General features: G+C 37.5%; 1 protein-coding gene across 1 annotated transcript in view; it reads right to left on the bottom strand.

Moving 5' to 3' along the window:
• CLCA4 (chloride channel accessory 4) overlaps window positions 1-10,857 on the bottom strand; it is a 32,325-nt gene extending 21,468 nt beyond the window's left edge. Inside the window, exons 1-3 of the mRNA XM_090271715.1 lie at window positions 10,662-10,857; window positions 574-714; window positions 286-433 (exon numbers count right to left, since the gene is read on the bottom strand). Coding sequence (XP_090127841.1) covers window positions 286-433; window positions 574-714; window positions 10,662-10,820 — 448 coding nt within the window. The 5' untranslated portion in view covers window positions 10,821-10,857. The remainder of the gene's footprint in view (window positions 1-285; window positions 434-573; window positions 715-10,661) is intronic.
• Window positions 10,858-13,115: the final 2,258 nt, after the last annotated feature.

Genomic DNA, 13,115 nt, shown 5'->3' with positions numbered 1-13,115 from the left:
GTAAGAAAAAGATTTATTATTGTTGTTCTGTGTTAAAATATCTGTAGACATCCTGATGAGTACAGTTACATGAATTACCTAATTTAATATTCACAACAATTCTATAAAGTAGTAGTAACTCCTCTGTTCACCATTTTATAGGAAATAAGCTCAAAGAGGCTAGCTAACTTGTTGAAGGCCACACAGAGCTAATAAATAGGGAAGCTCTAAGGCTTGTACACTTAACCTGAGTATACAGATGCTTTTTGTAATGATTGCAAAATATATGTTAACCTAAATTCCTACCTGTTGGTCCATATTCGTTTTGTTTTTTTCCAAGTACAAAGTCAGGGGTAAAATGAATATATTCTCCTTTTTCTCCACAAGCTGTGAACTGCTTGGTGTATGGTTCATCTCTGTCTGGTAGGGTAGGTGGTGCAACTAAAACATCAGCCTGAGAATGTTTAAAAAGATTTTTAAAACATTAGAAATAGAAATGATAACATTTAGACCGGAAAACTCTGAAACAATTTGTAGCACAGTGGAGAAGCACCAGAATATATAATACTTTAAGAGAAGTTTTTTGACTCTTACATGCTTGTAGCTTTCATGTTTTGGTCTCTTGTATTCACGGTTATCCTTCCAAGTCTCAGGAATTAATATTGATACGTGTTTGAAAAAAAGTCTTTTTCCTGTGGCTTCAAACAGGTAGGTAGAAGCTTTAGTCACCATATCCTGTTATAAAAGGAAAAAAATATGTAAAGATGGCCAAGTGAGAATGAACTAAATGAGTGGAGGTTCATCACAAGCATTTCCCAGATTAAGAGTGAATAGAAAAAGCAATTGACTTGTGAACAGAATCTCTGCTTCAGAATTCCAACTCTGCCACCTTTCAGTCTGAAATTACAGCTTAGTCCTGCACATTTAAAGATTTTGAGTATAATTCTCCATCAAAAGGCAAATATTTCTATTTGGTGTTAAGATAAATTGCATAATATGATGAAAAGCATAGACTTTAGAACCATCTACTTGGTCCAATGGTGGCATTAGCACTTTCTGGTCAGTAGATCTTGACCAATTTATACAATACTCTGTAGTTTCCTCATCTCTTTTCTTAAAAAAATAATTCGTTTGTTTATTTTTAGAGAGACGGGAAAGGAGAAAGAGAGGGAGAGAAACATCACTGTGTGGTTGCCTCTCACTCGCGCCCCCAACTGGGGACCTGACGTGCAACCTAGTTATGTGCCCTGACTGGGAATTGAGCCAGCGACACTTGGTTTGCAGGCTGATGCTCAATCCACTGAACTACACCAACCAGGGCCATCCTCATCTCTTAAATGGACTATTACTACCCATCTTTAAAGTTGGCATAAACATGAAATGAGTTATTAAGTGCTCTACACATAGACAGTCATAAACCTGGTTGATTGCATTACTGTTTATAAATCTAGTAGATAGTAGTCTTAATTGATGCAAGCTTATAACATCCCAAAGGCACGAGTCATAGGAGAGGTTTTTTCATTACACACCCATTCCCCTAGTGGAAGCAGCTATGTTGCATTGGAGCATGGGGGTGGGTTGATGGAAAAATTTGTAGTAAGATAGAGCTTTTTGATCATAGAGAGAACTTTGCTTTGCTATCAAGATGAAAATAATGTCGTCCCATACTGTTCAATATCCTGAATCTCAAAATATAATGATTAATAAGAGAAATAGTACCACTCTAGGCCTTATTATCTAATGGGGAAAATATATAGAAGAAAAGACTTTATGGTAATTTAATCTACATGATCAAACCGAATAATTGAGAGACCTAGGTGCTAGATGATGATGTCAACCACTTCATCTTGCTGGCAACATGCCAATTCATATTACTATTTTCTTTAAGGCAGGATCTCATCCTCCATGGAACTTCTTGACCTAGCATAAACCCAGAATATAACTGTCCATTTTCAGGAGTTCCAGGGCTTTCTTTTCTTTTCTGTTGAAGACAGGTCAGTGTGCTGACTCATATTTACTGAAGAGAACAGAACCATGAATTCAGAGAACTGAAGGTCCAGAGGACTAGCTGAGAGTCAGATAAAAGGCATTGAAAACTCCCAAGGTAGGTTGGAGGTTACTTTATCATTGGCCTAAAGTAGATGAAGGAATTTTCTACCTTTTCCCTAAGGGTATTCCCCCCCCCCCTTTTTTTTTGTTTTGGTATATTAGGTCTCAAAAAGTTGTTACTTTCTGCTTGAAGTGATGGCTCTCTCTGTGCCTGTGAGATAAAAATGTATATGGTGGTTGAACTCACCAAGAAGAAAAGGAAGAGAAGAAAATAAGAAGTAAAAGGAATTTTTACAACTGATAATAGAGAAAACAAAGGATTATGAGACTATTGTGAATGATTATATGACAACAAATTGGAAGAAATGGAAAAAATTCCTGAAAACATACAATATACCAAGACTGAATCATGAAGAAGTAGAAAATTTAAACTGACAAATTACTAGTAAGAAGATTAAATCAGTAATCAACTCATCGCTGCCCCCAAAATATTCAGAACCAGACAGCTTTACTGGTGAATTATACCAAACATTCAAAAAAGAATTAATATCAGTTCTTTTGAAACTTTCTCAAAATAGAGGAGGAAAGAACACTTCTAAACTCATTTTATGAGGAGACTTCCGGCCAAGATGGAGGCTTAGACGGACGCGCTTGGTCTCCCTCTACAACTAGAGAGGAATACAACTACTTCAAAACAAAAGATAACTAGAAATTCCAGAAAATAAAACTACATGGAAGCCCAACGTATGAAGTTATAAACCAGCGGCGCCCTTTGGGCAGGTAGGAAGAGCGAAAGTGGGTGGTGCTGTTTGCAGGAGCCCCAGGGACAGCGGCAGGGAGAACAATCCCAGCGGCAGGGAGAACAATCCCGGCTGCAGTCGAACCCCTGGCAGCTTGCAACCCCAACGCTGGGGAAAGCAGCCACCACATCGCTTTGAACAGTGAGGCCCAGAGGGTGGGAGGACGGATCCCGGTCTCCTAGCGGAATAACTGTGTGAATCCATCTTGGACCCCCGCCTCCACACAAAGCGCCACAGGGCTGCGAAATAGGTCGCGGACAGGCGCCAGTCGCTGGGTTGTGATGACAAAGGGCCACGGCGCAGCGAAAAAGGTTGCGGATTGCTGCCGGTCACTGGGTTGTGACGAGTACACAGGCACTGCCCCCTATAGTCAGCCCAAGAAAACAAAACGCATCTGTCAAAATGAGGCAGACAACTATAGAAATTCCGGTGGCGCAGCTCACCAAGCAACAGATGAAGAACCTGACAGATGAACAAATAAGAAACCTGTCAGAGGCTCAGTTCAGGGCCATTGTTATCAGGTGGCTTACAGAATTAACAAAAGATCTGGAAAAAGATGAGAAAGAATCGAAAAACACTCATACTGAAAGGAACAAAACCACATACGAGACAGATGGTGAGGAAATAAAATCCAGAGTTCAAATCAACAAACCAGAACACAGAGAAGGAACAAACAGTCAACCAGTGCAGAGAGAGGAAACGGGAAGCAAGGATGAGAGGATCAGAAACCTCTGGGACAGCTATAAAAGGCCCAACATAAGAATCATTGGTTTGCCAGAGGGCGAAGAAGCTGAACTAGAAATTGAAAAATTAAGTGAAAATATAATAAAGCAGAACTTCCCAAACTTGGGGAAGGAAATAGACTTACAGGTCCAGGAAGCACAGAGAATTCCAAAAAAACTGGACCCAGGGAGAACCACTCCAAGACACATTATAATCAAAATGTCAAAAGTTAAAGATAAAGAGAGAATCTTAAAAGCGGCAAGAGAGAAGAAAAGAATCATGTACAAAGGGGTCCCAATTAGACTATCAGCTGACTTCTCAAGGGAGACCCTACAGGCAAGAAGGGACTGGCAAGAAATATTCAAAGTAATGAAAAGCAAAAACCTACAACCACGAATACTCTATCCAGCGAAATTGTCATTCAGAATAGAAGGGCAGAGAAAGTGTTTCCAGGACAAAACAAAACTGAAAGAGTTCATTAGATCCAAACCACTGTTATATGAGATGTTAAAGGGACTGGTTTAGAAAAAGGAGTATCAAAACTATGAAATCTAAAATGAAAACTGCATCACAAGAAACAACAACAGAAGCTAGGGAATTGAAACAAAGGCAAACTAGACAGGCAACGAGAGTGGAAAAAAAACTATAGGTATGGGAAACATATTGGGGGGAGGTCAGCAGAGAGGGGGAATGGGGAGAGGGAGGGAGATGATATAGGAATTAAGGATCATGGTAGGAGGGAATGGAATAGACAGAGAGAGGTTGAGAAGAACTATATGCACAACTAATGGACATGGTCTAAAAGGGGGGGACAACTGGAGGGAGGGGGGCCACCGGGTGGAAGGGAGCAGAGGGAAGGGAAATTGGGACAAATGTAACATTATAATCAATAAAAGACATTAAAAAAAACCAAAACTCATTTTATGAGGACAGTATTATCTTGATACCAAACCAGATAAGGATGCCACAAGAAAATAAAATCACAGGCCTTAATGAACATAGGTACAAAAACTCTCAAGAAACTATTAGCAAACAATTTTAAAAAAGAACTAAACAAAATGGAGATATGCACTCTATTAGATGCCACAAAGCCAGTCAAGCAGCTTACCCCACCCTGGTGATTACATAAGGCTCTGCCCCACAAATTTACAGGTGCTTTTTCTACAATAGGCCATGCTACTAAGATAGGTAGTCAAAGAAGCTGTACCGAATACACAGAAACAAACACAGGTGGGCTGCCAAACTGAGGATCCAAATATGGCCCAAACGAAAGAGCAGAACAAAACCCCAGAAAAAGAACTAAACAAAGTGGAGATAGCCAACCTATCAGATGCAGAGTTCAAAGCACTGGTGATCAGGATGTTCAAAGGACTGAGTACAGCAACTGCATAAAAAAAGACCCAGGAAGGACTGAAGGTTGCACTAAATGAAATAAAGAAAAATCTACAGGGAACCAACAGTGGAGGGGATGAAGCCAGGATTCAAATCAATGATTTGGAACATAAGGAAAATATAATCATTCAATTAGAACAGCAAGAATATAAAAAATTTTTTTTAAAATGGGGATAGTCTAAGGAGCCTCTGGGGCATCTCCAAATGTACCAATATCCAATATCTGAATCATAGGGATGCCAGAAGGAGAAGAGGAAGAGCAAGAAATTGAAACTTTCTTTGAAAAAATAATGAAAGGAAACCTCGCTGATTTGGTGAAAAAAATAGAGATACAAGTCCTTAACCACAGAGTCCTAAACAAGTTGGACCCAAAGAGGACCACACCAAGACACATCAAAAGTAAAATGCCAAAGGTTAGAGATAAAGACAGAATCTTAAAAGTAGCAAAAGAAGAGAATTATCTACAAAGGAATTCCTGTAAGACTGTCAGCTGACTTCTTAAAAGAAACTTTATAGTCAAGAAAGGACTGTCAAGAAGTACTCAAAGTGATGAAAAGCAAGGACATATGACCTAGATTACTCTATTTAGCAAAGCTATCATTTATAATGAAAGGGCAGATAAAGTGCTTCCCAGACAAGGTAAAGCTAAAGGAGTTCATCATCACCAAGCTATTGTTATACGAAATGTTAAAGGGACTTATGTAAGAAAAAGAAGAAGAAGATAAAAACCATGAGCATTAAAAAGGCAACAAATTCACAACCATTAACAACTGAATCTAAAAAAAACAAACAAACAAAAAACTAAGCAAACAAGAACAGGAATAGAATCATAGGTATGGTGATCATATAGAGGGTTATCAGCTGGGAGGTGGAAAGAGGGGAATAGGGGAAAAGATTTACGGATTAAGAAGCGTAATTGGTAGGTACAAAATAGACAGGCGGATGTTAAGAATAGTATAGGAAATGGAGTAACCAAAGAACTTACATGCATGACCCACGGAAATTAACTAAGTTGGAGGAATTGCTGGAGGAAATGGTTGTACTGGGCACAGGGGAGCAAAAGGGGAAAGATTGGGACAACTGTAATAGCATAATCAATAAAATGTATTTTTAAAATGTTCATACTAGCCAAGATAATCTACAGATTCAATTTAATGCCTATCAAAATGCCAATTGCATTTTTTACAGAAACAAAACAAACAATCCTAAAATTTGTATAGAACCACAAAAGATCCTGAGTAGCCAAAGCAATTTTGAGAAAGAACAAACCAGGAGGCATTATGAGCCCTGATTTCAAAATATACTACACAGCAGTAGTAATTAAAAGAGTATGGTGTTGGCATAAAAACAGACACATAGTTCAATGGAACAGAATCAAAATCCAGAAATAAACCCATACATAGATCATCAATTAATTTATGACATATTTGGGCAGGGACCATTTCTTCAATAAATGATGTTGGGAAAACTAGACATACTCATGAAAAGAATGATACTGGATGCTGTCTTTCACTATATTACAAAAGTTAACTCAAAATGCATTAAAGATTTGAACATAAGATGAAACCATAAAACTCTTAGAAGAAGACATAAGCCCTCTGATTTGGTATTGGCAGTGATTTTTTTTTTTTAATTTGGGTTTGACACCTAAAGCAAAGATAGTAGCAAAACAACAACAACAACAACAAACATAATCTGATTAAAAATGAGTAGAGGATTGGAAAATTTATTTTTCCAAAGAAGACATACAAATGGCCAACAGGTACACAAAAAGACGCTCAACATCACTAATCATCAGGGAAATGCAAAACAGGACCACAAAGAGATAATCACTTCACACCTGTTAGAATAACTATTATTTGGAAATAATAACTGTGGGCAAGGATATGGAGAAAAGGGAACTCTTGTGCACTGTTGGTGGGAAAGTAAATTGGTGCAGCCACTATAGAAACCCGTATGGAAGTTTCTGGAAAAATTAAAAATAAAACTAGCATTTAATACAGCAATTTTGCTACCAGGTATTTATTCAAAGGAAATAAAAACACTAATTTGAATATATATGCACCCCCATCTTCATTGCAGCATTATTTACAATGGCCAAGACATGTCAGCAACCTAAGTGTTCATAGATGAATAAATAGATAAATAAAATGTAGTATATACAAACAGTGGAATATTGTTGAGCCACAAAATAAAAGGAAATCCTGCCATTTTCAACAACATGGATGGACCTTGAGGGCATTATGCTAAGTTAAATAACTCAGACCGAGATGGAAAAATACTGTACAATCTCACTTATACGTGGAATCAAAAAAGAAAGAAAAAGAAAAAACAACAATAACTATGTTATGGTGATGGATGTTAACTAGACTTATTTTGGTAATTGTTTTCTAATATATACAGATATCAAGTCATTGCACCATACGCATGAAACTAACATAATATGTCAACTATATCTCACAAAATTATAAAAGGCATGTATGGTGGTTTGAATTATGGTACCAACTGGAAATGTAGGGTTGCTGTGTGTGTGTTGTACATTGTATAACTCCAAGGTATTTCATTTACTTTGGAGTCTCCATGGCCCTTTGAACAGCTTTAGGTAGTGGAATGTTCTCAGGTCATGGAGTTATTTCATAAACCCTATATCAGATGGCTATGATCTCTTGGGGCATCTAGTGTGGCTAATAATTGTTCCTGCAAGTTTTTCAAGCAGAATTCCTATAATATTCATTTTAAGTTGTTTCTCAGAATTCCCATAGTATTCTATTTGAATCAAAGAAGATTGAAATATCAATGTTTCTAAAAGTCAGTACTCTCAAACTAAAAAGATACATGAATACAGAAATAAGGAAAGTTGACAATGTTCATCTCAGGTCATGAATTAGGAATAAATTCATCATAAACGTTTTTTTGTGGTCAGGTATTATCCTAGTAGTAAAGTTTTGTCCACATGTTGGTTCACCAGTTACAAAAAAAGAGTGATCTTTTTCATCTTGCACAAGTCATAATGCAAACTCCTGTCTGTAAATAAGTCTTCAAAGCCTGCGTGCTGGATTTCCACTCTGATTGCTTCTTTAGGAAACCTTTGAAAACTCAATTAATCTCTCCAAATATGTTTTTTCTTCTATGTAATGTCAATGATAGTATTTTACATGATTGTCTGAGATTATAAATGCAAGGATGTAGTGGGCTGAGAGAATGTCAGGAAACATTGTGTAATCTGGAAATGTTTACTAACAACAGCTTTTAGTCACACTTTCAGCAGAGGACCATTTTAGCAAATTTTTTACCCTACAATTAATTATTCCAAATACTGATTTCTGAAGTTCAGAGTATTTAAAACTGATTGACTATCCCTGGACACGAAGAAGCCATCATTCAGAATCAACTATATTAACTGCTGTTCAAGCTTTGTTCTTTAGTAAAGGGTTTTTTACCTTCCCCTGGAATTCAAGGTATCAGTAACTGAACATCACTATGCTGCAAGAGTTCATACAGAATGAGCGATAAATGGAAACCACAGAGCGACTACTCACAATTCAGATCATGCGTATCAGTTTCTGCTGGATAACACTTACTCAGAAGGTTAAAACAGTGAGCATAAGGACACAGTAGTGGAGGAGTTGAATATAATGAATTAGTAAATGTTGATGACTGGGACAGAAGAAACAACTTTACAAGTCTGTAACACCAATCTTTATTACAAGGAATATTACAGTTGCAAGAAACTTTAGAAATACAATCCTTGGCTCAGTTCTGGAGCCTCTCTTCAATGTCTGCATTACCTAATGAACTCATTTGTTCTCATGGTTTTAAATCTCATCTACAAATTGATGACACCCTAATTTTTTTTTTTTTTTACGTATACCCCATTGACTATATTGTTACAATAGTTCCAATATTTTTCTCCTTTGTTCCCCTCTGCCCAGTACCCCCTTCCCCCAGCAATCCTGCCCTCCCTGGTTCACGTCCATGAGTCATGCATACAAGCTCTCTGGCTTCACCCTTTCCTATATTATTCTTTTCAAAATTAATTAATTAATTAATTAATTGATTTTTTTAATAACAATAAAAAATAACAATACCCCCCTTTCAGACTTAAGACCCTTTATAATCTTATAAATGACAATGGGCGAAGGTCTCATGCTCCTCTAGCTGCTTCAAGCTGGGCATGGTCATCATCCTACCTACCCTTGGGTCCAGAAATCCCTAATAACAGTGGGGGTGTGGAGGGGAGGGTGGCCTTCCCACATGGGGAAGGATCTTGCAGACTTCAGGGATGACGTCCTAATTTTTATCTCCACCCAGATTTTCCTCCTGAATTTTGATTTCTATCTCCATTTACAAGGATATTTAATAAGCATTTGAAGTTAAAAATGTCCCAGACTTATTCCTGATATTTCAGCTGCCAAATAATCACTTAAGTCTTCCCCTTTCCAGTTGGTGATAATTCCCTCTTTCCAAGTGAGTAGGTCAAAACCCTTGAAGTCTTCTTTAACTCCTATCTTTCCTTCCTATTTCCCCCTACATACATCAAACCATTGACAAATTTGTCTGTAATACTTTCATAATATGTTCAGAATCACACCACTTTAATGATCTCTACTGACAATATCCCTTTTCCTAGTTACCATCACTTCTTACCTACAACAGCTTCCTACCAGGTAACCCTCTACACCTCTATGCTGTGCAGAACTTATACAGGTTTAGTGACAAACAGAAGCCTTCTACTGAGTTTCAACACTACAGTCAGTGCGAACATGCATGAGAGAGCACACCACTCCTCTGCTCAGAATCCTTCCATAGATTCTTGTTCCACTCAAAGTACAAGCCCAAGTCTTTCCACTGATCTGGGCCCTGCTGATTCTCCAACTTCAGTTCTCCCACCATCCCGCTTGCTCATTTACAGTTGTTTTCTTGTTTCCAGCAAAAGTGCTATCAACTCCATGATGCTGCACATGGGGTATTCCCTACCCCAGATTTTCAATGGGTTCTTCCCTCACTAATCTTAGGTCTCTGCTTAGAGGTCACATCAACAGTACGGCTTTTCCTGACTACCCGACGCCTAACCCAGCCCCAACAACACTGCCTGTCCCCCTTTGTTGATTTATTTTACTTCATAGCAACTTATTACCAACTGTCCGGCTATACACATACATATTTTTATTACTTGTACCTAAAACGAATGTACACTGCATGAGGGAAGAGCCTTTCGTTCATTGTTGTTGAGCTATAAGCATTTAATAATTGTTTAAATAACAGAAAAGTTCAAGCCATGGCTGGGTAACTCAGTTGGTTAGACCATTGTTTTGGTATGCCAATTGTGGGTTTGATCCCCAGTCCGGGTACGTACAAGAAACAACCAATGAATGCATTAAAAAGTGGAATAACAAATCGGTGGCTGGCTGGCTGTCTCTCTCTCCCCTCTTTCTCTCTCTCTCTAAAGTTAATAAATTAAAAAAAAAAGCAAAAAACAGACTAGTCCAACTGCTCATTTACATATGAAAAAAGTGAGAATCAGGGAAGCCCTGTACCTTGTTTTTGGTTTTATGTTGAGACAGGGGAGAACTCGGTGTAAAGTCTTCAGTTCCCACTGTGCATGCCAGCGATGTCCCCACTGCAGCATGGATTCAGAAGTTCCCATAATAATTATTAACTACTAACATTTTTCTTTCTCTATAATTCAAAAAGAAGAAAATCCCATTTCTTTCTTACCTTTATTTGTTCAATCAGTGTTTCATTTTCTGCTACACCGTGGTCAATAGCAATAATAATGCCTTCATAGCCATTGTTATTCAGCTGAACCAAAGAAGTATTGGACCCCTGCAGAAGGCATAGGACTAAGAGAAAGACAAAGCTTCTGAATAACACCATTGTTCTTCTCGAGTTGCTCCCAGCCTCAATGTTGGTTTTTGGCAGCTTTTCTGTTACCTTCTCTATCTCCATACATATTTATACACTCTTAAATCAATAGGTGTGGTTAATTACAGGTGATAAAGTGTACAAAGATAAGTGTTACACGATTGTTTTATTACACTATAAAAGGGATCAGAAAATAGAAAGATTCAGATCTTTCTATAAAATATATTACAAATTTTTGACTTGGGAAGCTTTTTCTATATTATCTAATTTTAGTTTACTTTCTAAATATGGATGTATACTTTGTATTTTATGTAGAGTACAACGTGAAAATTAATATAATTTTATAATGAAATAAATAGAAACAATAATGCTAATGTTCTTCAGTTTTACAAAGCAATTTAATTATTATTTAGATTATTTACCAAGGGTATAAACAATGGAAGAGAATGTAAAGTTATTAAATATAAATAACATCAAATTAGGAAAAATGTCTTTGAAATATAAACTAAAAAGTATAAATACTTTGATAAATTAAGGAAGATATAATAAAGTTAGAGTAAAAATTTTAAAACTCTTGCCCAGTAAAGAAGGAATAGGATCTGCTTTCATACAGGCATGTTAAAAAAGTCTGGTAGAATGTCAACTGTAATTTTTTAAAAAAGAGTCTGACAATGTGCTCATTTCTGTTAAAGCAGAGTGAATAATATCAACAGTTAGTATTCATTTAGTGCTAACCAGCACAGAGATTCTCTCACTTAATCCTCACCACAACTCTCTAAGGTTAAGCCTGAATATTATCTTCATTAAGTATGGGGAACTGATGCACAGAGACATTCAGTAACTTGTCAAGATCACGTAGCTAGTAAATGACAGAGTCAGGGTCTATACCCAGCATTCCTACCCCAGAGTGCATGGATTTCATTACTTTATAATAAAGCAATGTTGTTTTATAAGGCAAATAATATAAAAAGATTTTTTTTTGAGGAAGAGGGGGAAGGGAGTCAATTTAGGAGTTATGATGATGAATTAAGAATGTCTAGTCCTAAAGCAAAAATAGCCAGTACTCATCAGAAACCCAAAAGGGAACTGAAAATATAATAGCAGAAAATATCATTACATTAAAAGTTCAGATAGGAGGATACTTGTATTGCATTCTGAACAAGCAACATTCCCAAGATAGAAGCTTACTCATATGTTTCCAGACTGCCCTTTTGGACAGAATCCCACACCATACTTCCATTCCTTCTGAGACATTATAATATAATAATATTACCATAGATAGTTAGCTAATTATTAATAAGAAAATAGAGCAAAGAGAATTAGATGTTGAGTTTAATAAACTGGGGAGCCTAAGCCTGTTTGCTTCACCAGAAAGCTACAGCTTCACACCCCAGGAGATTACAGCATTGCTCTACCAAGGGAATTAACACTCCTCCCTTCCCCATTCTGGTACCAGGTTGTGGGGGTGCTGGAGGAGGTGCTTGACCATATAGGCCTGTCAGTCTAATTAGAGGGTGTGGACCTATCAAAGCCTGCAAGAACTTGGGAATTTGATTGCTTATTTTGAAAAAGGACATAGTCCATTCAAAACCCAAGCTAATATAATCTCAAGGGAACAAAGAAAAACTCTCTCTCTTTCTTGTGACTTGCATTTGCTATATTCATTCACACAGCCTCTCTCGCCTGGAAGCATGTGACCATGTGGTTCTAGAAGCTACTGGCATCTGCAGCAGATAACATGGGCTCCAAAGGACTAAGCTTTAATATGAAGCAGAAACTCTGGACAGTGGCTTTTGCTTTGACCTTGCTGAGACATTGTTGGACATTTTCCATGGCAGAACAAAAGGAGATGGCACATTGAAAACCCAGGGGCAGATTTCTACCTAAATAAATCTTGCCACAGTACAATCTCCTGTGCATGGGTCCTTGGAATGCTTTCCTTACAATCCCTTGAGAGAGCCTGATTTACACAGGCAATAATTGTACATTTATAGAATTAATATGTTGTACAAGTTGTTGGTTCTGGAAACTCCAGGGAAACCATGATTTTCTGTAGGGGATAGGGACTGTTTATTTAATGAATACATCCTAGGCAGTCTTATCCTGGTTCCCTCACTGACCTCTCTTCCACTTATCCCTGCCTCTCCCTGACCTCTAAATGGGGGCTTCAAGCATGTTCCTATTCTATAAAGCATCTCTCCTTTCTGTGTCACCAGGAAAAACTACAGGATAAATGTTACAAGTATTTGTCTTTTTTCAGAGAACTGCATGTGCCCTGTGATTGAAGGGAGCTTTTCCTAACTCCTC

This window comes from Furipterus horrens, unplaced genomic scaffold (genome assembly GCF_987537825.1).
Source record: "Furipterus horrens unplaced genomic scaffold, mFurHor1.1.pri manual_scaffold_3, whole genome shotgun sequence".
NCBI classification, from domain to species: Eukaryota; Metazoa; Chordata; class Mammalia; order Chiroptera; family Furipteridae; genus Furipterus; species Furipterus horrens.
Note: the sequence above shows the minus strand (reverse complement) of the source record. Positions and strands in the feature narration are given on the sequence as shown.